Here is a 23787-nt window from a genome sequence, read left to right as displayed (position 1 = left end):
CTCCTCCTGCTTCTCCCTAAGCACCTCCCATGCCACCACCTGACCTTGCCTCACCTGTTCCCTGAGCCCCCAGTTTTTCTGGTGGGACAGAAAGGCAGGAGACTGCTAAAGCTTGGCTGGATTCTGCAAGCCCCTAAGGGGGTGAACAGTAGCCATCTCCCCCTGTGCTGAGAGGAGGTTTGTCCCTTGCCCCTGTGACTGCTGCCCTTCAGCAAAAAGGGATGAAACTTGGCAGTGGATTGAGAGTTCACTAGGGACAGGGAACAGCCCCCCAAGACAGCTGGTGTGTAAGTCTCACTTAGAACACTCAGTGTGTGGAAAACAGCTCAAAAAAATTAAGGCAGCTTTTACTACAAGCAGATTTTCTCAAGCAGACAGTAGGAAACACTGGGGGGAAAGAGTGAGATGGTTAGTTTGGGGCTTTTCAGTGTTTGATGCTGCAAGAGGAACAACATACAGGCTTTTGGTATGGAGGAGCACAATAGTACTAACCTTGGTACTTGTTTTTCTCTCGGTTTTCTTTAACAACTAAATAAATTAGATCTTCTCCTAGGACCTTCACCAATCATTTAAAAGGAAAATGTTTATTAGGGTGATAAACAGCCAACCCTGATGTCTCCCATCATGTAGGACTGGCGAAAAGAGAAGAGGGAATAGAAAAATCACAGAGCCCCAGAACAGCTGAGATTGTAAAGGACCTCTGGAACTACTCCAAAATGACTAAATATTACAGATAGGACTGAACACAACATAAACACCTGTCTGTATCATGCTCAATACTGTTACTTCCTAAATGTACAGTGCTGTGTGCAATTCTGTTTGCTCAGTTGTTTATTTTGGTGACAAGGCTGGTGGCGATGTGGTTATTACAGGAGTGAGAAGGGTCAAAGGACCCTCCTTTAACCCCAAGTGCAAGGTGGGCAGCACACTGTTCAGCTCTTGTATGTATTTTGCAGGGACTAGCAAATGCAAGGAGACACAAGCCAGAGCAGTCTGAAACCTGCTTGAGGGGAGCTCCCCCACCTCTTCATTATCAGCAGTTTCCAAGGCTGAGCCTTTGTCTGCCTCTGTAACCCCCTTCCCACCCACACACATTCCTTTCCAGCAATGCTGCTTTATTTGGCTTGTCATTATCTTTTTGCTAAATCCACTTAATCGGTGCATTTAACTCTTTGTGTTCCTTAATAGATCCTCTGATATCAATTGTTTACTGAAAAAAAAACCCAGCAGCCTTAAGTACTACATTTCAAAACAGCATCTAAATTGAGACAGGTCTTGCCAGTCCCAGTGTTGAACTGTGCTACTCCAGTAACTCCCATACACTCCACGAGACACAAGGCAAGCTGGACTTGATGAGTTGTGAAGCTGTCCAAGTCAAAGTCTGCACAGAGCGGCACAGAATCCAAAGTCTCCTTTTCCACAGGCTCCTTTAGGACAACAAGTCTGCACCCCCCTGCTATGGACTACGAAGCTTTTAGTGCCTCTGTTGCAGACTGGAGGGAATCCTCTCTCTGCTGCTCAAAGGTGATTAGTGTAGCTCCCTATGTGTTCTGTACCTGCTCTAAATTTCCATAGCCAAATCTACCAGGAATCTAAGGAAGAAAATCCTAACTGTAAGTCATGCCAGCAAAACCCCTAATGCCAATATAATCATGTCAGGAAATTAAAAAAAATTTTTAATGTTCCTCTGGCAATTTGGTTTTATCTGGGGAACTGCCTCAAGTTTTACACACTTAAAAATGCCCCAACCTCATGGCACCATCAGCTGTACCCACACTGGGAACTTCATCAGTATAACCCACCCCAAAGTGTCTCTAGCCACTGTCCAAGGCAGCACACAGCTTTGATGTGGAATGGGAGGCTCTCTCCTTCTCAGTGAGTTTTTCTGTTGAATGACTGGAGATGAGGGAGGTTGCTCTTGAAGGGCTTTGATCCACAAGAATTGCTTTACTACTGAAAATGTACTTGTAGACCAAGGTGGCACAGCACTCTTCACTGGGGGTGTAGCACTAGGGGTAAAGCTGGGCCTGGCCCCCCTATGTCAAGGCATCAAAGTGCAAAGGCCTAGAGCAGAAAAAGCAAAAATGTGCGAGGATCTCACTCCTACACATCCTCTGCTAGGGTTTCTGCTGGTCAGAGCACAGCACTACTAACTGCCAGTACAGACCTGGCCCAGAGATAGTACCCAAAAGTAAAGGTTTTGCTTTATTCTCAGACCCCTTTGTAACTCCTGGAGGAAGAGTGAAGCCCCTCTAAATGTTTGGGAGGGAAATCAGGGAAAAAACCCAGCAAAACCCCCTACAGTGCCACGTGTTCTTAATCCACGTTTTTTTTCTGTGCCTAGCACCACACTTTAGGGAGCAGGGCACTGAGCAGGGAGTCTCCAGAAGGCTTTGGCAGAGAGGAGGCTCCACAGCCCTTTCCTGCTGACATCAGGGAGGCCCTCCATCTGTTGGCAAAACCAGCATGTTTCTGACATGGCAACAACATGGGTTAAATTCCAGGCATGACCCAGGCGAGTCACAGTTTTAACATGTTAACATGCTCTACCAGGGGAAAAGCTGAAGTATTTTTAGCATGGCCAGAGTGTTTGTCTTTGCACTGTTCTGGCCTTTTTTGGAATTGTTAACTCTGGTCTGGAAACAAATACAATAGCCTTTGCAATAGTGAAACACCACTTATTTTCTTTTATTGTTTGCCACAAAGAAGACTACGAGTTGTACTTCAAAGAGATGAAAAGGAGAAACATCAGCTACTTTCAGCACAGCTCACTGCTTTTACAATGCCAGCCAGTTCACTTGCTGCTTCCCTCTTTCTGCCCACGGCTCCCAGCCTTTCCTACTTACATGCTTAGCTCTGACAAAATCTCCGTGGAGAAAACATTTTTCTTCATGATGAAATTCCACTCCCAAGTTGTTGCTTGAAAGCATTGCCCCTTGCTCTCCTGTTTGACTGGGGTGAGTGCAGCAAGAGGGATCAACAAAACATACATTGCCCTCTCGTCCTGCCCCTCACAGAGCTACTCAGACCAATCTCCAAGATGTGTCAGGGAGAAGCATCTGTTGACAGAATGTTTGGTTTTATCTCGTTAAAAACTCACCATGCTGTGCTGGGGCAGAGCCCAGCAAGTGAGTTAGGGCTAAAGGAGGAGATGAAGTTTAAGCACAAATGTAACGACAAGAATCAACACAAGGCAAGTCTGAGGACTGAAAGGGAAATCACATGAAGTGAAGGAGGGACTCTTCCCCTCTCCTGTTCTCTTATCCCATTTCAAATAATATTCCCTTCCTCCTCCCCTCTGCCTGGTGCCAGCATAAGCATGCAACAGAGCCATAAGGAGCAGCCATCTGACAGTCCCATGCTCCATGTGGCTGCCATCAGCGTGCCCAGGGACCAGCAACACCTAGGCCACACATGCAAGTTACCCAGGGAAACAAGATTCTTGGAAGGATTAATGGTGAGAGAGGCTCGTGTGGCTGCAAATAGGAGACTGTGGTTGATCATCTGCTCCCAGTTGATGGGAGAGGAGAACAAGCCTTTTATTTTGTCCCAGTTCTTCTCTTCCTCCTCTTCAGAGACTGCCATTACCAATCTGGAATTGCTTCTCCAGTTACTTCTTGTTGCTTCTGGAGTGGGAGAGAAGATGGGGCAGGGGGGTTGTGCCTGGCAACTCAGACTCATCTCTCAGGCAGCAGGACGAAGAAGATGGCCTTGAGGAAGTGACCAAAACTGCAAACAGCGGCCACGAGCCAGTGGGAGCGAAGGCTGGGGTCAGTATTCACCACACATTTTGTGATGTCTGCCTAATGAGGAGGGAAGAGAGATGGTCAGAGAGAGATGCCCACATCAGCCACTCCTGCAGGCTGTCCCGGCCCCACAACCCACGGCATCGCACCACCACTGCTGCAGCACCAGATGCTGGCTCTGACACTTCCACACACTGAAAGTTATTAAATCAGGCTCAAGAGCCCTGCAAAATACACTTTTCCTAACTCCCCAACAATGAGGCAAAGTATCCTCCTTTTCAGCCACTCCTGGGGAAAGAAATGCTACAGGAAGATTATCCAGCACTTTCCATTTTGGATCACTAAATACAACTTTCTTTCCCTGTTCAACAGTTCTAGGAAGCCTTAGCAGTATCAGCATTCCCATCCTCTTCTGTAAAGCCAGATGCTTCCCAGAGGTTGTCCTGTTAAATATCAGCTCAAGTTGCTTGTACGTTTTCTCTTGCCTGAATGCTTTCTTTGGAAGACATTCAAGCAAAGCCATCCCCCAATTTAAACCTAAAGCAATGCAAGCTTTGTAGCTTTGTTTGTGGAAATATATATGCCAGCAGAGATGCCTCCCAGATGTGTGGGCCAGATTTAAAGATCGCTTGGGCAGCCAGTTTCAAGTATTAACAAGAAGAGAAGCTGGCCTGCAATGATTAAAAAAAACCCAAAAACAGCAACAAAAAATCCCCCCGTCAAATTGATAGAGATAGGCTCTCATCCGGCATGGGAAGGAGAAAATGGAAAATATCAAGAGAGTGAAGTGAACAGGACAGAGGTAGAGAGAAAAATGTATTTTCTGGTGCAGGAATCAGAATTAAAAAGCTTTGCCTGTGATATAACTGAGTTGTGGTTAAACTCCAGCCTAGCACAAGATGTGGACTGTGGTTGTGTAACAGGGGGTGCACCATTAGCACATCAACCCCACGTGGTTTTCAGAAACAGCTTTTGGGTGGCAAATGAGAACAATAATCTCACATAATCACACAAGGATGGCAAATGTTCACAGCCCCAAAGGCCTTTTCTTTATAAGCTTAGCTCAGTAGTCTTCCAAATTCGCCTTCTGACCTAAGTCTCTCATTGACCAAGCACAGACAAGGCAGACTCTCAATCCTGAGGTGTTCCTCCCCAAAGCAGGACACGAGAGACGATGAATGCTCCCATAATCTTCTCTATTCCTTCTGCCTGTGCTCACGACATGCACGAGCCTTGCCTGGCCAACCTTGGTCATCACTAGAAGAAAGGAAAAGGGGGTTGAAGGGACAAATCCCAGAGTCTGGTTAGTGAGTACAGCCACACTAACCACCCCCATCATCGTCTCCAGACCAAAGCTCTGCTGACAGCAGCCTCCCACACGTTCCAGCAGTTCCTTGTGCACCATGTCTGGAGGGCTGGCAAGGTGCGCCTCGCCACAGCGCTGATCTCCTGGGAGCATCAGGAGAAGCTGAGCCCATGAATAACTGACAAGCAGAGACTGCAGGAAGAAGGAACACAGGCACACAATGGTGGGAAGAAACAGGATGACAGGAGAAAGCTGAGCCAGCACCAAGGTGTGGAAATACTGCTGCCTATAGCTAAAAAACACAAGCAAACATAGCAAGCAGAGCCAAGGTAGTTACCAGGAGATGCTGCAATGTGGTACAGGTGGTTACAGGTACCTCATCTGTATTGTGGAGGAAAGCAAGGTGGGTCTCCCTGAATACTTCCAGCGATGGCTTAGCACACTCACCCTATTTGCATCTGAAAAAAGCCTGAACTGATTCAACTTGTCAAATTCTAGTGACCTGCATGGGGTCACGTTTAAAACACAGTTGTGACCAACTGTCCCTTTAGTTGAGAGGAGTCACGACCTGCAGGTACCTGTCTGAACACATATATTAGGGTACCTGACCCATGAGAAGCATAAGCTCTAATGGGCTTTAGTGCCTCACGTGAGCCAGTACAAGGCCCAAATACACACACTGGGTTGATTACAGCTGTAGAGGGTTAACTGCCAGATGAGAAAACGTGAACTCCTTAAAGCCCTGCTATGTTGCCCCAAGGCAATGACCTCACTGCTCTAACCTAGAGGAGCTGCACTCAGAAGCACTTAAAAATTTGTATGGGGCTTGCTTAAATAAGCAAAATTGCTCAGCTGTTTAACAATTGCCTTAGCTGTTGTTATTCAAATCAAGCCTACCTGATAAGGCAGTGGAATTGAAAACTCCAAAGCTACTTACGTCTTTTTGCCTTATCGGGCACTGATAAATTGTTGCAATGGCAGTTTGATGTTCTTTGTTAATTTTTCAAACAAATTCAAGTCACATGCACTGCTTTGTAGCAAATGCTGCTAAAAAAGTTTAAATCTTTCTGTTCCACTGTAAAGCCACTAGTGAGGCTGCAAACTCTTCCCAGGAAGAAATGATGTCTCAAAGGTTCTTTCTTGCTCCTTCTGTGAGGTTTGGGTTGGGTTTTGCAGTCTTCTCCACCCTGTGGAAGCAGCATGGGAACCTGCTGCTGAATGGAGAATTTCAAATGCCTTTCCAAAGTCTCCATGGTGCCTTTTCTGGACCAGCTCAGGGCATGGGGGTTACTCTTGGCAGCCTCAGCCTAAGGTGATGCATAAGAGATGGGGGCCATGTGATCAAGGATGGCATGCTAGGACAAACCAACACAAGCCAGGCCAGGCAGTGGGTGAGAGGGTTCCAGCAAAGAGCTGTTTGGTCTGGCCCGTGAGTGAACAACGCTGGGAAATTCCTTGCTGCAGTGCCTAGATCAAGAGGAAGAACATCTGGGGAAGCACAGCACAAGATGGCAGGAGGATTAGCAGCCTTTCCCCAGACTGAAGGATCCCCTCGTTTCTAGAGGGAAAGTACTTCCTTTTCACAGCCCAGGATTGCTGATAAGGGGGTTGGAAATGGGCTGTATCAGAACAACCCAGCAGCCTTCACAGTCTTGTGCTTGATGGGGGGCAGTGAAGTTGGCTTCCCTTCCTTAGGGCCAGATCCCAAGAACAATCAGCATAGATTCAGCAACTCCAATAGGAACATGCTGCCCATCTAAAGAGGGATGGCTGGCAGAAGGAGCCAGTGGTGGACTTTTCTCCTCAGCTGCACAGAACCACAGCCGGTCTGAGGATGGGTTTTGCAGCCTGTTCGCTATGCAACAAATTTTACAAAAGTATCCTTTTGGAACTATCCAAACACTGTTTTGAACTCTAATGAAGCAATATAAAAATTAAAATAAGATGCTCACTTATCAGAGCACACAAGTTTTAGCAAAAATAAGAAAAAAGTGCGTGGAAACCAGAAGGGGATGCGTTCCTATGCAACATTCCTGTTTTAATGAAACTAGATCTTAAAAAAAACCAAAACAACAATGTTTCAGAGAATACATTTCAAGCAGCTCTACAAGTATGCAGTAAAAGTAAGCCTCAAATGATACTGAGGCAGGGATTGGCATTCACAGGCAGGAACAGTGTTACTTAATCCCAGGATATCCTCTTCACCTGCCTCGGCACAATTAATTTTTGGAATGCAAAATGAAACAGATCAGGGCATTCAAATCAAAGGTTACTTTTAGCCCAACCAAACAGTTCCCAGAGTCAGCTGGCCTCGAGGTGACACAGTTTTAGAGAGGACAGGGATGATTTAAGGTAGGATTGGTACTCAGTAAGTGCAAGGGATCCAAAATCAGAACAATGATACTTTCCCAGTGGCTCTTTGCCAAAAAAGGTGCCTTCACTCCTGAAGAAATCAGGTGCCTGAACCAGCTACTGACACAGTTGGGAAGTCTCAGCACAAAGGAGCAATGCCCATTTGGAAAAAGACATCCCCCTCTCTCCAGATCTGTGTGGGTGAGGAGCCTGACCATTTCCTGACGACTCAGGAATAAATTTCACCTCTTGGAAAAGAGGGAATTTGCTGCTGTGGCTCAGTCTGGAAAGAGTGCCTTGGGAACAAGATGTCCCATGAATTCAGTGGTGTCACAGGGCAATATTTTTCCCCAAGAAGAATCTGCCCAGCAACACACTAGAGGATCCAAGGACTGTCTGTGCCCCTGCCAGACAGGCACATGGAACCTGGTACATACAGATATCACCCAGCTGCCAGCCACTAACACAGCCAGCCAGTTCTTCCAGTCTGCTGGGGAGGTCACTGGAAAGGCATCTAGCTATGCCACAGCACCAAAATAAAGTTCTTACTATGAACGATCCTCCACAGGAACCAATGCTCACAGTGGGTATAGAGAGACCAAAGAAATCCGATGCTCAGAGGTGAGATGAGAATTAAGTTGGCAGGCTTCATTTTTTGCCAGTTTCTAGAAAACAGCCAGCCAAGAGTATCACAGAATCTCAAAGAATGGTTTGGGCTGGAAGAGACCTTCAAGATCATCCAGTCTCATCCCCTGCCTGGAACACTTGCAGGGATGGGGCAACCACAGTTTCTCTGGGCAACCTGTGCCAGTGCCTCACAGGAATTACCCCTACAGTGTCCCACTATGACTGGCTGTTAGCTCTGGAGAAGATCAGGAACACAACAGGTGCTGGTGGGTCAGGACTGAATTATTATGGCACAGCTATGCAGGAAGTTGAGGACAGGAATAACTGATGTTTTTGAGGATGGGACTACGAGGCAGTAACAGAGTTATCTAAGTCTAGCACAGGTGTAAGTAGGACAGAGGTGGCCACAGCACAGTGGAAGAGAATCTCACACAGCCTCTTTCTGCATAAAGCTTCAGGGAGTGCACTCTCACTTGCATTAACTGGGATATTTTCTGGTCTGGACATGCAGAAGCAAGTTTGATGAGACAGCATTTCTTACCCAGCCTCCTCTCCTTTTCAGCCATGTCACCAAGGTCTTGCGGACAAACTCTCCCAGGCAGTCAACGATGGTGTGAACCATGGCTGGCTGCCCATGCCGCACACAGTCCACCGCCAGCCCGGCTGCCACGGCATACAGAGACACCACCTTGCCCCACGTTATGCCTGTGAAAAGAATAAAGGTCATTCATATTTACACACACACTCAGTTCAGTCTTGAATAATCAAAGGAAATGACTCTGCTTCATTACATGTGCCTGTGCTGCCCACGTACAGCCACAGTTCTGGGTGTTCTCCACACGGGGGAAAAGAAATACTAGAGGAGCAGAACTGGGGAAGACTTTCCACATAGAGAAGCGGAATGAAATAATCTGACCTTAGTATGGTTTAATTGCCTCTCAGCACTGGCTGCACAGCTTTGGAGAAAGCAGCCCAAAGGCACCATCGGGATTGGGAAGATGTGCACCACCATGTTTTGTATTGCCATTGGCTCTCAGCCATGCACATGCTGCCCAGGAGGTGATAAAATTCAAATAGTTTGAACAACCTGGAGTTTTTGTCTTCAACAGAAAACTTAAACACCCCTAGACAAAGCATTCCTGGTTTTTTCTAATCACTGTTCCAATGTGACACTCAAAGCATACAAGGTAAGCATCTTCAGTTCTATCATGGCACAAAAGCAACCAAGGGAGGCAAACCTACAGGGCCAAGAGGGTTTATAGAATCATAGTTGGAATAGAGGAGTCATAGAATCCTGAGCTGGATGGACCCACAAGGATCATTGAGACCAGCTCCTGGCCCTGCACAGACACCCCAACAATCCCACCCTGTGCCAGAGAGCGTTGTCCAAAGGCTCCTGGAGCTCTGGCAGGCCTGGGGCCATGACATTCCCTAGGGAGCCTGTTCAGTGCCCAACCACTGTCTGGGGAAGAATCTTTTCCTAATATCCAATCTAACCCCCATGACACAGCTCCCTGCCATTCCCTTGGGTCCTGTCGCTGCTCACCAGAGTGCCAAGTGCCTACCCATCCACTTGCACTCAGGAGGGCAGGTGTCCTCTTCAATGTAAGGACTAGGCCTTAGTCTCCACCCGAAAAACAGGTAGCTTCAAGGATTTGGCCTCTCTGTCTACTTAACATTGCCTATGCTAGCCCACTGAAGACAGTGCAGGGGTGGAGTCAGACAGTTATCTAATCTCCCAGAAGACAGCCTTCCTGCCAGGCTGACCTGCCTGCAGCAAGAGCTCCATGGAAGTTGTCCCAGCAGTAGTCATCTTCCTGTTAGCATTAGCGAGAAGCGCGGGAGCTCAGCTCTAGGTACCAGCCAACCTCCCGGGGGCTCCCCAGGGCCTTACCAACACCACTGGGCATAAATCCTTCATGCTCAAACATTGCAGTCAGCTGCCCCTCATCAGGCTTTTATCAGGACCAGTGACCTGGAAACACAACCCTTTCGCTCCCATGCAGAACTACCGCTGCACAATGGCACATCCCCCCTGTACTTTATTACCTGCAATAGCCATATTTATCAAGCACACTGCCAAGTGTTTTACAGTGTTAGGTCTCTATGGAATCTGTCCAAAGTCTCTCCCAAACAGAGCCAGAAGCCTGGTGAAGTTCTAATATTTAAAAACCACACTAAACTGTTCTTGCAGGGTTGCAGCAAGAAAGAAAACAGGTGAGAGGATGGAAAGATCTGTGCAATGTCTCGATCTATGGATCAGGAGGGGTTAAACACACCATTAGAAAACTGGATGTGCTCAGCAAGCAAAAATACAATTTACATGGGGTAAAGAGTCTCCCTTTTTCCTTCATAGCACTCTCAGATTCCCAGGTAGCCTGAACCAACTCTGGGATGGAGCTCCAGCCTCCTCACAGCTCTTCTCACTGCAGCAGAATGAGAACAGTGAGAATATTTCTCTGGAAAACATGCAGATTTCAGAGCATTTCCACAATTCTTATACTTGGTGCTTCAAAAGAGACACTCACACTAACACTTTTAGGAATTGCTTGCTTTTCTTTTCCTTAAATAAAAAAAAGAGCTAAACTTTAGAGGAACTCTTCAAATGTCAGCCACAGGAATACCTTTTTAGACTGAAGAAAATCCATTCAGTGTTACAAAAAAAGCCCCATTTTTCATGACTAATGTAAGATCAAAATCTGCAGATGAACCATTTGTGAGGCTCTGCAGCAACAGTAACAGCATTAGCTCAAATCCTCTGTGATACTCTGACCTTCTGCAGAACCATCCCCGAGATCAGAGGAAGTTATTAATGCAGCTGAAGTGACTGTTCTTCTGGTTTTATTTGCTGAGCAGACCCTGCGGTGTCCCCGACACCAGCGCTGTCACTCAGGAAGTTCACTGCCTGTTTGGCATTCACACTATTTATCTGCCTTTCTCACATTGTGTGTCACCATGACAGCCAGCAGAACGAGCCAGGAAGAGTCTATGAAACCACAGAGGACTAGACAGAGGGGTTCTCCCTGCAAGAAAGAGGCTGTCCGAGTGCAGGTCAATACAGTTCTACCTAATGAAAGAATCTTTACAGGGTTACACTCCTTGCTGATGGTATCTATCTCCAGGACTAGAGCCTCAGCTGGCTTATATTCAGCTTTGGTATAAGTCAGTTTTACAGTTCTCCATCCCTGCAGAAATATGGTTTCTTGCATCTTGAGTTACATAACAAAAGTTACCCAAAATTCCAGGGAGGAGTTCACTGGCTTATTCCCAAGCTTTTACTGACAGCACTCTTTAAATATCTGAAGCAAGTCCATTAGCTCTGAGATACTTACATGGCAGTAATGAACACTGATACGACTGAAGTCACTCTGGTACAGAAAGACAGCTCCAGTCTTGGTTAACTTTGTTTTGAACCCAAGTTTCTCTTTCCAACAGAAGAAAAGTGTATCTACAACCTGTGAAAAATAAAGGCTCAAGAGACCAATGACTTCCCCAGTACACAGGAAAGCAGTTTGCTCCATGGCACATCAGTCCAGAGAGGATGGAGAGGAAGCCCTTCAGCTCCAGCTTCCCTGCCAAGATTGTTCCATAGTGGTACCTGCTGCAGGACTTGCACGAGGTAAGTGCTTCCCTGGCACAGGGAGAGAACCCCTCTCCCTTTCACTGGACAGCAGAAAGAGAACGAGCTCTTGGTTAATGCTTATAATGGTGACGGATGTGGAGGGCTCAGGGGTCACATCCTCTTTCCAGAGCATGCCCATAAGGGTCAAACCAATCCTTCAGTCTGCCTTTCCTGTTACTAGCAGAGCCGGTCCATGGGGGCAGGACAGGAGGAAATCCCTTCTTGATTTCCATTTGTCTGAAGTCCTCTTGCCACTGCTGGAGGCAGAAGATGGAGACAGCAGGCTGGGCTTCTCACTCTCAACAGCAGGGCACAGCTTATGCTCTTGTTCTCATTAGACATTGCAGGAAGCAAGGGAAGAGCAGGCATCTCCAACACCTGGGCTGTGCTTGTGGCTGGGCCCCCTGCCCAGGAGGGCTCCAGCAACCATTCAGCCCCAGGCAGGAGAGGGCAGGGGAACATGCCCCAGCAGCCCTCCTCTGCACTTTCCCAGGACCAGCTCCATTAACTTTTCTCTCAAGTACTCCCTTGGCAGGGGCAGAGGAGAACAATCTACTGAGAGGACAGTGCCTCTGTCCCCCATGCTGTCCAGGCCGGGTTCAAAGTGACACTAGTGTGATGCATCTCTCAGCATAAGCTGGAATCGTGTCTGGCCAGTGCATATGAGAAGCAAAAACACATCTTGCTCCAAATTCCTCAACAGGCCTGGCTGTCATCCACACCGGGTGAAATGGGCACTCATCACCAAGCAAGACAATCCATTCACAGCTTCCCACTGCGTGGATTAACATGCACAGGAGCTAACAACAACAGGGAATGGAAAGCTGGTCCAAAAAGGAATGGTCAAAAGAGAGAAAGCTCTGCTCACAGACATGGAACAGAAGGATATGGAAAAAGTTAAGGGAAAAACAAGGGCTGCTTAGAAGGCATTATAAAAAATAAGAAATACAAGTTGCATTCTCTAGGCCAGCCATGGAGCTGAAGGTATGTAAACATTGCTGAGCCCAGGGTAAAATGAATTAGCAGGAGAGGAATGCTCTTGAAAGTGTTCCTGCTCATATGAGCTTTTCTGCCCCAGGGGAGAGATGAAGAAGCCATGAGACACGGCTGTGCAGTCTCAGGGCACCACACCACCCGAGGTTACTCAAATAAACTTCCCTCTGCTCCACTCAGCATCAAAGTCTCGCTCACAAATCAGACGTTAAAGAAACACGATCCACTGCTACACTTCCACAGCTGGGAGAATACAGCCAGACACAATATACTCTGGTGGAGAGAAAAGCTGAGGGGGTGTGCACAAGGCAGGAAGCTCAAGTCATAAGGCCTAAGCGACGAGGGAGCAGCAGGATGCATTTCTAACAGCATTTCAGAGAAACCCAGAATGGTCTGGGTTGGGAGGGAACTCAAAGCACATCTCATTCCAATCCCCTGTCATGGGCAGTGTTACACCTCAGTCACTTAATTCCAGGTTTTGCTCTGGGTAGATGCAAAGGAGAAAATCCCAACCAGATATTCTCAAGAGGTAAAAAACACACAAAAATTGACTGGCAAACTATAGAAAATTAAGGAACATTGGCAAAAGAGTAAATGCAACATAACATCACTTACCACTGCATAGACTTAGCCCACCGAACATAGAAAACCTTTAAACCCATTCAATATCGTATTCCGTGAGAAGAGAGAAGAAGAAAGGGAGAACAACAGAAAGACAGGAAAGATATAGGAAAACAGACATATAGCTACCAACTCCTGGGCTCCAGTGATGTAAAACTCCAAGATGAAGGTAGGGTTAAAGGACAACATGCTTGCCTCGTGGTCAGGCTTCTTAAAGCTTTGGCCCATCCTGGGCCTTCCTCCCAAGTGGGACTTGCAGTCTCTCAGCCACTCAGGGACTGGGGAAGGCAACACTGGGGGGCTGCCTTCAGTGTGCCGTGGCTGACAGACACTGCAGGGTTGGGGGGCACAGGGGGCACGGGGGGCACTGGGGGCAGGGCACCACCTCACCAGAGCAAGGCCTGACCCACCCCCTCCCATGCATTACAAGCATCCTAAGGTGTCTCAAAACAGATTACTTTTTCCAGTCTCTGACAGGCAGGGACACCTTCCATTATCCCAGGTTGCTCCAAGCCCCATCCAACCTGAGCTTGGACACTTCCAGGGAGGAGGCAGCCACAGTTTCTCTGAGCAACCTCTGCCAGGGTCTCACCCTCCTAGGGAAGAATTTCTTCCTAATATCTAATCTAAACCTACTACCTGTTAGTATGAAGCCATTCCCCCTTGTCCTGTCTCTCCAGTCCCTTGTAAATAGTCTCTCTCCAACTGCCTTGTTGGCTCCTTCAGGGACTTGAAGGCCACAGTTAGGTCACCTGGAGCTTCTCTTCTCCAGGCTGAACAACCCCAGCTCTCAGCCTTTTCTCTCAGCAAAGCTGCTCCATCCCTCCTCTGATCATCCTGGTGCCTCCTCTGGACTCGCTCCAGCACCTCCATGTCCTTCCTGTGCTGGTACCCTCAGGCTGGAGGCAGCTCTAAGTGGGGCAGAATCTCCCCCTCCCCTGCTGCCCACACTGGGGGATCAGCCCAGCACATGGGTGGTTTCTGGGTCCCAGTACACAGGGCTGGGGCATGTCCAGCTCTCACCCACCAGCACCCCCAAGTCCTTCTCCCAGGGTTGTTCTTGACCTGCTCATCAGAGCCTGGATAGATCCCAGTGGTTGCCCTGACCAAGATGCAGCATTAGCACTTGGCCTTGTTTAACCTCATGAGATTCCCATGGGTCACTTCTCAAGCTTGTCCAGGTCCCTCTGGATGTCATCCCATCCTTCAGGTGTGTCAACAGCACCACTTAGCTTGGTGTCATCTACATCCATTTGCTCCTGTGGGGAAAGTGCTTTCTCCTCAGAAAGCATTAACCCTACATTCCTGTTACACAGGGTTCACTGCAGCCCACATACTCTTGATTAAAAACCAAACCCAGTAAAAATCAGGCTGAAAGGTTTCAAAAAGCCCTCATGCCTAGCAGCTCTTACCAACAGGACAGAACTGCTTCCTTTAAGGAAGGAAAACACACCTCTCCCTTTTCCACTTCTGTTTCTCCACCAAGTGACCTCTTCCTTCTGGCATTTGTTTGAACACCTGAGGTAAATGTCAGCTCAGCCAGGCCCCAAATCAAAGCCTGTTCAAGTCAGGGGAAACTCTCTTGCTACCTGCAAAGGCAGCTTTGGACCACACACGAGAACCAGCGGTAACATCACAGAGATAATGCTGTTGCAGATCCTTTACCATCAAAAGCAGATCAGGGCTCTGCAGTGCTTGTCTCCACACAGATGGGCTCTCCTCACCCTGAATAACTAATGAGTCATTTGGAAACAGGGGAACAAAATACACCTTGAGCCTTACCATAGTCTCTTCTCCCAGCCATGGGACAAAAGGAAATGGCCCCAAATTGCACCAGCTGGTGTTTAGATTGGGTATTAGTAAAAATTTCTTCACTGAAAGAAGAGGCATTGAAACAGGATGCTCAGGGCAGTTTTGGGCTTAGTCGACACCTGTAGACAGTGTGGACAGGAAGTGAGCACAGACAGAGGTACAGTGTGAAGACTCAAAACCAGACCAGAATGTGGAAGACAGACATGTAAAAGATTAAGGAGAAAACCTCTCCAGCAAAAAAGGGTCAAAATCCCCTGATCCTTGCTGGAAAGGCACTGTAAATGACTAGTGGGGCTCCCCAAGCTGTCTAAGCACTGTAGTGTCAGACTGTAGCTGTTTTCTTAACAAACTTGGTAATTGGCATGAAAACTCAGACTGAACTTGAGTATCTGGTTTCCTTTGCTCAATAAGAGCCTCTTTCCTCTGAACTATGATTCTGGCTCCCAGCATCAGCAGCACCCTGAGCTATGATTCTGGCTCCCAGCATCAGCAGCATGAGCTGGAATAAGGGAGACTCCCATGCAATGAATCTTCTGCAGTTGCCAATGGTGAGCAAAGAAGCTTGGAATGAGTGACCTCCCCATGCAATGAGGCAACAACCAGCTCCTAACGAGGAAGGGCAGGAGGTGCCTTCTAGAACGAGACAGAACCTACACGAGGATATTACAACCCAGGACATCTCCCAGCCAGAAGACAGCAGAGAGGAGCTCTCATTAAATCATTAAAGCACGGCACACTGCCAAACTGCCCACAGCCCTTTGAGAAACCAGGCCCCACCTTCCAGGCTATCCCAGAAACACGCCTTCTCCGAGAGAGGTGGCTCCATCCTGTTCCTCCCACCCAGCCCTGCTTGTGGATCTGTCTGGGCACTGTACCTGCAGTGAAAATCTGTGCAGCCACTGCCAGGAAAGCATCCGACACCACCGTCTCCGAGTGCAGCGAGATGTTCAGCTGGCGGGCGATATTCCGGTAGACATTGGGGCGAATGTACTCCAGCTCATCCCCTGGAAACAAACAGCCAGGAGTCAGCACACACAGCACCAAGTCCTGCTCTCACCATGGAGGAGTTATGGTTGGGTCACTCAAGGGATGCCTTCAGCCAAAGAGGCAGAACCCCAGCTCCACCTGAGTTTAAGCAGGCAGCAGGTGCTTAGGGTGGTTTAGATGCAATTCCCTATCACCTGCACCCTCTTTCCCAATATGCCCTGTGCCTGGGACTCCTAAAGGAAGCGGAGGCAGGCAGTGGCCCTGGACCCCTGGTGTGGCTGCAGCAATCCCTGATATAAGCGCTGTTCCCAGGCTGGCTGCCTGCCTTCCCTCCAACACAGGAGACAGGCCTCAGATAAGCAAAGCCATGTCATTTTATTTCAGAAGTGAGAAGGAGGCATGTACATCCATGTGAGCTTTTGAGAGATACGCCCTTCCTCAGCACCCCATCGGGCTTGTACAAAAATGCCTGAAGTGCATGAGAGCGACTCAAGAATGCTGAAGGCTGATGAAAGCCAAGGATCCACCCAGAGCTGCACAACATTAATTAAACAAAGAGACTTTCAGCTATTTTATGCTCACACAGGCACTTGAGAGTCAATCTGGAGTTCTTCCTCTCCTTCAAATGGTTAAAGAGATGTTCATTTGCATGGCTGACTGCTCAGCAGTAAGATATCTGAGACACAGATATGTGCTTTCACCTCCAGAGTGCTTTCTGCCCAGCTGGGCAATGGCTGGAGGTGTTAGGCCAGCTTGAAGACCAAGACAAAAATACCAAGGACAAGCAGAGAACCTCCTCCTAAAGCACTGAGCTATGAAGCTTGGGAAACAACAGTAAAGCTTTTCCTTTGTAGCAAAATAAAACCGTTGTTGAGTAGTAGAATTAATAAAGCCTGGTTTCCAAGGGATTTCTCTCTCTGTAGAGGTTCATGGATATTTAATGACGGTTGCACAGCTGCTGTAGGAGCATGAAACAATGCAAACACTGCATGGCACCAAGGTCCTTTGTGCATGGAGAGCCCTTTTTGGCTTAGCTTTAGGACATACTGTGCTCTTCTCCCACACAAGGGTGCTCCAGGAAGAGAAAGAGCTATCCCAACAGCTTTATATCCCCTTTATATCCCACAGCAAGACCCAGGTGACTTGGCCCAGCCAGAGGGCAACTGATGATCCTCAAAATTTCATTTATATGAGAGGCAAAAAGGAAGATGCCACTGCAATCAGGAGATTGTTATAGAGTCATTAGCTACTGATCCTTAATTCATTTATCAGGCACTCAGCACGGGCAAAACCCAGCTCTATAGAATTCCACAGCTGAGCTCTCCCAGCCCTTTCTGAGCGTGGGATTGTCCCTCTTTGATGGCAAGAGGAAACCTGCCAACACATGGTCAGCCCTGATAAGAGGAAACCTTACTTGGACTGTTCAACAGCTGTTTTCTCCTCACAGGCAGCACACAGGCTTCCAGCTAAATGTAAGGAAATGGGGATAGCCCTGGTTAGCTGAGAGGGAGGCACAGGAGGCTGGGATCAGCCCTTGGTAGCCTGCCACTGCTACAGCTTCTAACAAGCAGTGCCTGGAGGCCCCAGATGAGATCAGGGTTTTGCTGGAGGCACATATGCCCTGTTCTGCAGGAAGGCACAGGGCATCCGGGGAAGGAAAGCACAGGAAAGCATTCCCATGCTCAGAGAGCCTCCCTGCCCCAGCAGCCCCAGGACCTCTCCTGAGACAAGATACACCGGTGCTGGGCTCCAGTGCCCTTGTTCTGACACCCAACTTTGCAACATTTAGAGCAATTTGGGGGCTTCTCCTCCTTCCTCCAGTGATTACGGAGGAATTAGCAGGGCAGCAGTGAGAGTTCCCATGTGGAGAAGATCAGTGCAGTGGTCAAAGGGCACCTCCCTGGGCCTTGGCCAGAGGAAATACAAGTTCAGATAAACCAGGCCTCTGACACACGCAGCAGGTTGGCCTGGGGTGCCTCATTTGGCTATACCATTAGGTTTTACCATGTCTGACTCATTAATTGCCCTAATTAGCTGCTAAGCCTCAGTGAGCTGATGGGGTCTCCCTCCCTATGACCTCCAACTGCATCGCCTGTGCCCAGGACCTCTGCTGGCCCACCAGGCAGTTCTCTGTGTGCAAGTGGGCTAGGAAATACTCCAACTTCCCATCTCCACAGGCTTCTCAGCACTATCATGAAGGAAAAAACTGGTCTGGATTGTTGCACTGCTCAGGAAGTGGCTAAGGATTACCATTCCTGGCAGGTGGCTGGATAGCAGCTGGCCTTGTGCTGGTTAGAGCATCAAAGGGGAAAAGAAAGGGATGGGCCATGTGGCAAGTGGAAAAAAGAAACAGGACAGAAACTACTCTTCATCTTAATCAGGAGGACTGCTCACCTTTCTGGTTGCATGGGTACCACATGGTGCTCTCCAAACAGATTTGCTCAGAGAAGGCACCAAGTTCCTGGGACTATCAGCCAAATCTTTCCATCTGCACATGGATAAGTAACAGGAGAGTCATCCAGGAGACGCCTTCAGATCCAGTGCGCCACCTGCTTGCCCTTTAACATGTTCCTGGCCGCCCACAGAAACTTGAGTTGAAAGCAAATAAATCTCAACCCCCAATCCAGGTGGAGAAGAAAGGGAATACAAATAGACAGTGAGATTGACAGAAGAACAAAAAAATTCCCCCAAAGACCAAACAACCACTGGAAACAAAAACAGAAGTTAAGTCAGCATAGAAGAGAAAAAGTGAAAAAGAATGAATTTAGAAAAAAAAAAAAAAAGTCAGTTAAAAGAAACACAGCTGTGCCTTAAAAAGAAACTTGGGATAATATCAAACAGGTAGAAAGGGGAGAAAGTAGGGACACCAGCCCTGGTCCTGACTTTGTTAGGCCCAGCTAATGGTTACTTCACCACACCTGTTTGAACTCTGATGTAATTAAATCAGATGCAAATGCTGGTGGTAGTTTCCAAGCCAGATGTGAACTAATATACCAACCTGCAGGTGAAGAGGGATGTTGGAAACAACTTCCAAGAACAAGGATGTAGTGTTCCCAAAAGACAAACAGCTAGACTTGAGCACACAGGATGCTACACAACCCGAAACAAAAGGCCAGGCAACTGTCAACATTTAGAGGGTGCTCCTGGTACAAGCTCTAGAGCATGTCTTCATGTCACAGCCTCCAGGCATGACCTTCAAATTGCTCTCCCTGAAGCCCCCAGAGTTGCTGTGCTGTGAGGGTGGCACTGAATGGCAGTGTGTGCCAAACAACATCAACCAACTCCTTCCTGCTCCAGCAAAAAGCAAGAAAACTTAGCTCTTCCTGAATGACTAAGGTAGACAGTTAAAGGACAATTAAACACACTGTCATTTAAAAGTAGCTTTTATAAAATCTCCAACAACACATTTTCTAAGCAACTACCCCCAAATTAAAGCTGGGTGAGCTACTGCTGAAGCCCAAGTCCAGCGGTAGCAGTGGCCTTAAAGATGCCAGATGCATTGTGGCAATCAAGTCACATCTGGAGAAAACACTGCATGACTGCTGAGAAAAACTGCTCTAAGTACCATGAGAATTGTTACACAGGTGGAGACCTGTGCACACAGAATCAGTTTGCTGCTTTCTTGGACTGCATTGTGATTTTGAGCTGTTGCAAGTCCTCAGAAAAAGGGCAGCTTTGCAGAAACCCTGTGCTGAGCTCAAAGAGACTGAGGAAACTCAAGCAAAGGAACTGTTTAGGGAAGATCACCTAAACCAAAACTAAATGCCAAAAGCAGAGAAGAAGAATCTCTGTATCATCACATGAAAAGCCTCTTCCAGAAACCTTAGTCTGGTCCGAATTGCTCCATACAATCTGAGTTCCCCCATCCCAGCAGGACTCACCTAGTCGTAGCAGTATGGTGGACACCTCGGCCAGCTTACCCCCAGGCACTGGGGTGTTGTACTCAGGTTTGCTCCAGCTGACACCTGCTTGAACCAGCCTTGAGTTTATGTAGTCTCTGCAGAGAGCCTTGGCTTGGGACACGAGCTCTTTGTCAGTGGGAGACCTGTCAAAAACCTCCATCACCTCTGCAGCAAAGACTGAGGAACGACGTAGCACTTCCATCCTCAGCTGCTGAACCCACACCTCTGCATGCACTGACTGGAAGGCTGAGGCAATGCCTTCGATGAGAATCTGCAGGAGTTGTCTAGTAATCCTCTGTCCTCAAGGTCTGTCAGAACTCCCAGCAGCTCTTCTCCACAGGCCAGTTTTTCATTTTAGCTGGTAAATAAAAGCATCTGTAAGTCCTCTAGCATCGCAAAGATGTAAATCAGAAGCTCAAAAATACAGTTATGCTAAAGTCAGTAGTATCAGATTTGCAAAACATTTGTCTCGGTCTGTCTTACAGACAAGGGGCAAAGTCTTGAGCCTTTCAGCCACTGACTATCCCTGGCAGCATGGTCCACAGAACGGCTGCAGTTTCGAACTCTCAAGGTTTTTCCTCTTTTCCCATTCATATCTGGCAGTTCTAGAATTACCCCTCAGAGAGACTAGACAGTCAGAGCATGGAAATACTTCATAGAATGTGCAGACAATCTCAGCTTGTTTCAATTAAACTGGAAAAAAAAAAAGAACCCCAAATACCAGTTACAGTAACCTCAACCAGATGTCAACAGACATTCCAGCTCAGTAGGTCATGGATCTTTCTGAAGAAATGGCACTGTTGCAAGAACAGGGATATGGGAGCATTTGAAATGTCTTGATGGAGACACTTTACCATACTCTCAGTTTAGGTTTTGGTTGTGCCACGCTTTTTCCCAAAGCAATGTGCATACTACTTCTTGAGAACATCTAGCAATAGCAGAGAGAGCAAAACAGAAAAGTAGATTTTTAAAAAGCTTTATGCTGTGAATGCCTAAAGGGAAACGTCAAAATTTCTTCAGAGGCACCTGAATTCATCTGCTGATCTGAGTTTTTAACCCAGTGCTGCTTTTGAAGTCAGAGTCAGACCAGTCTTTATTCAGATGTTAATAAATGCATTTTTTCAGTCTGCAGTTTCCAACATCTACTTACAATGACGATTTTCAAACAAAATACAGCCAGTTATTTCAGTTTGTCCCAAGGAAAAATATATTTACCTCTCATGTTGCACTTTTTCCCCCTCAGTGATTTCTTTTTGGGTTTGGTTTCATGTTTCTTTAGAAGATCTGCATCACTGGACACCTGGTTTAGGATTCATAGGTTACTGTCACACCTCTCTGGAGAGCACCAGCCTCCTCTGCTGTGCTTTCCACAGGGCTCATGCCAGTGCCTCCTTCCCCATCTCTGTCAGCCCCGCACGCCGGCTGCACTCCACCGGGATCCTTGGGGTTTGCTCTCCTGCTTTTAAGGGACCCAGGCGCAGAGGAAAGCTTCTGGCTTTAGCCTTGTAAGGAAGATGAAATAACCGGGAGGTGGGGTTGCTATACCCAGAGAGAGACGCTTTCTCCTCCCCTTTCCTCTCTCTTAAGGAGGCTCTCTGTTGTTCTTCACTGGGCTTCGTTCAAGGACTCGACTTCAGGGTGAGGGTGGGAGCATCATTTCTGGACCAGGTTACCCCAGGTAACAAACAGCAATGAATGCACTGCTGAACCAGGAGTAATTCCTGCTGGATTCCCAGAGCAGCTTTTGCAGAGTTGATGTTGGCCAGTCATTTTCATATGGTAGCCAGGTGGGGGAATTATACACTGTCATATTCAGCTGTGGGTTAGTCCTCCCATTTCAACCACCTCCATCATTTTGGACTATGTCCCTGCCCACGGTAGGGGGTTGGAAATAGATGATTGGTAAGGTCCCTTACAAGACAAACCATTCTGTAATTCTGTGACGATTTTGTGATTAACATAGAGAGCCACAGCTCAGGGCTAAGGCAAGCAGTGCTTGCAGCTCCCCCCAAACTACGAGTAGTCTGGTTAAAAAAATGAAGTGGGTTTGTTGATAGGAAATAGTTTATCCAGAATGAAGTGTATTGCAGGAACTTGCCCACTTAATCTCAAAGTGTTATGAAAAACATTTCCATGAGTTCCAATATATTTATAAGTTAATTTCAACATCAACTTCTTGTTGCAACATTATCATATTGATGCCACAATGTTCAGCTTTCTTCCACGTGCATGTGTTACACCATTTCATCTCAATAAACCACATACAAATGGTGGCTTTCCGTGCTGCGATTTGAAACAAAAGAAGTTTTAATAATAGAATTTTCCTGCGGCCAAGAAATTCTACCAGACCAAACACAAATTCTCCCCAACAAATAACAGTTTGTGTACCAGCAACTGGGCACTTGGCATGTTCGAAACACACTCTTTCTGGAAGGAGGTCAGAAGTGAGATGTAACTGTTAACATCTTGTTGCGTTCAAGAAAAGACAGAGGCAAGTACACCTCTGCAAGGTGTTGATCACACAAATCCCTCCAGTACAACCTGCACCAGTGCTGGTCTCCAAACTGAGGGATAAAAAGGAACAAATGAATTGCATGAGAAAATCTTATTATGTGATGTATTGAACATTCTGGCCAGCATCCAACACACAACTCAAGCACAGATTAACACAAAGCGTGTTGGCTGCTGTTAACTGGATTGCTGGAGCCTGCTTTGCTGTCTTGGAAAAGGGGTGAGGTACCTCATACCCTTCAGCAACAGATCTTCCTTCTGAGCTGGCTTTTTCAGGGAAAGGAGCAGGGTTAAGGAGAGGTACATGCATGCAGTGATGCCAGCTGAGACCCCAGCTCAGCTCAGTGTGATCAGAGTAAGGTGGCAGTAGTGACTGTGCATCTCCAGCACCAGATGTGTTTGCTCCAAGGTTCTCTGAGAAATTTGTTTGTATCCACTAGCCTTATTCAAATTTAAATACAGACAGAGGCTTGTCCCACAGAAGCTGATATCAAGGCTCCAGAGATTCTGTGCTACTGCCCACCCCTAACCCACCTATTCCCTGCGGAGTGGGCCTGATAGTGTCTTGGAAAATTGTATTTTTGCCTTTGCCATCTTGATGGCTGAAAAATCATTAAAATTATGCCTTAGCTTCCTGCAGCAGCTGACAGCTTGACACATGGGCCCTATCTAAACTGTCCCTATTCAGTAGGGCTATGAAATGAAGAGGAATGCTTAAATATCAGTATTGCTTAACTAACGATAATTTTCCCCAGAAATCTGGCAAATATGCCAGTGCCACAGTGCTTCCCAGCTCCCCGTGAGTGCCAATCTCATCCCACATGTGTTCCCTGCCCAACTGTCACAGCATGCAGCACCCCCTCAGCTTCCACCCTGCAGCAAAGACACAAAAACTAGAAGCATGAGGGTTGTGTATAAAAAGCTAAACTTTGTATCACAAAACCCCCACCCAATAGTGCATGGCATTCTACCCATATTATTTACACATTAAAAATACAGTTTCACACTGAATGATGCCTCTATAAGTAAAAACAGATGAAACCACAGCATACAGTGCTCAGCTGACCACAAAAGAAGAGGGCATTACAATCCAAGGTGCTGTCGGTGTAATCAGAGCCCCTTTTTCCATAGAATGTTTATGCTTAGGGACTTGATCTATGATGGCGAAAACCCCTGTGGCAAAGGAATGAGAGGAAACAGTGCAAAAGCAGTTTTTATCACCCCAAAACACTGTTTCCACTGTGCTGTTCCTGGCATGACAGTGTTCTGGCTGGAACAGGCTCCACACCACAGCTCCTGTCTCAGGTG

General features: G+C 47.4%; 1 protein-coding gene across 1 annotated transcript; it reads right to left on the bottom strand.

Moving 5' to 3' along the window:
- Window positions 1-2661: 2661 nt before the first annotated feature.
- On the bottom strand, window positions 2662-21475 carry BOK (BCL2 family apoptosis regulator BOK). Its single transcript, XM_032119769.1, has 5 exons — window positions 21184-21475; window positions 19948-20326; window positions 15955-16083; window positions 8573-8736; window positions 2662-3803 (listed from the first exon to the last, which is right to left on the bottom strand). The coding sequence occupies exons 2-5, from the start codon at window positions 20168-20170 to the stop codon at window positions 3678-3680; spliced, it is 642 nt and encodes a 213-aa protein (XP_031975660.1). The 5' UTR covers window positions 20171-20326; window positions 21184-21475; the 3' UTR covers window positions 2662-3677.
- Window positions 21476-23787: the final 2312 nt, after the last annotated feature.

Source organism: Corvus moneduloides, chromosome 10 (genome assembly GCF_009650955.1).
Source record: "Corvus moneduloides isolate bCorMon1 chromosome 10, bCorMon1.pri, whole genome shotgun sequence".
Classification (NCBI taxonomy): Eukaryota; Metazoa; Chordata; class Aves; order Passeriformes; family Corvidae; genus Corvus; species Corvus moneduloides.
Note: the sequence above shows the minus strand (reverse complement) of the source record. Positions and strands in the feature narration are given on the sequence as shown.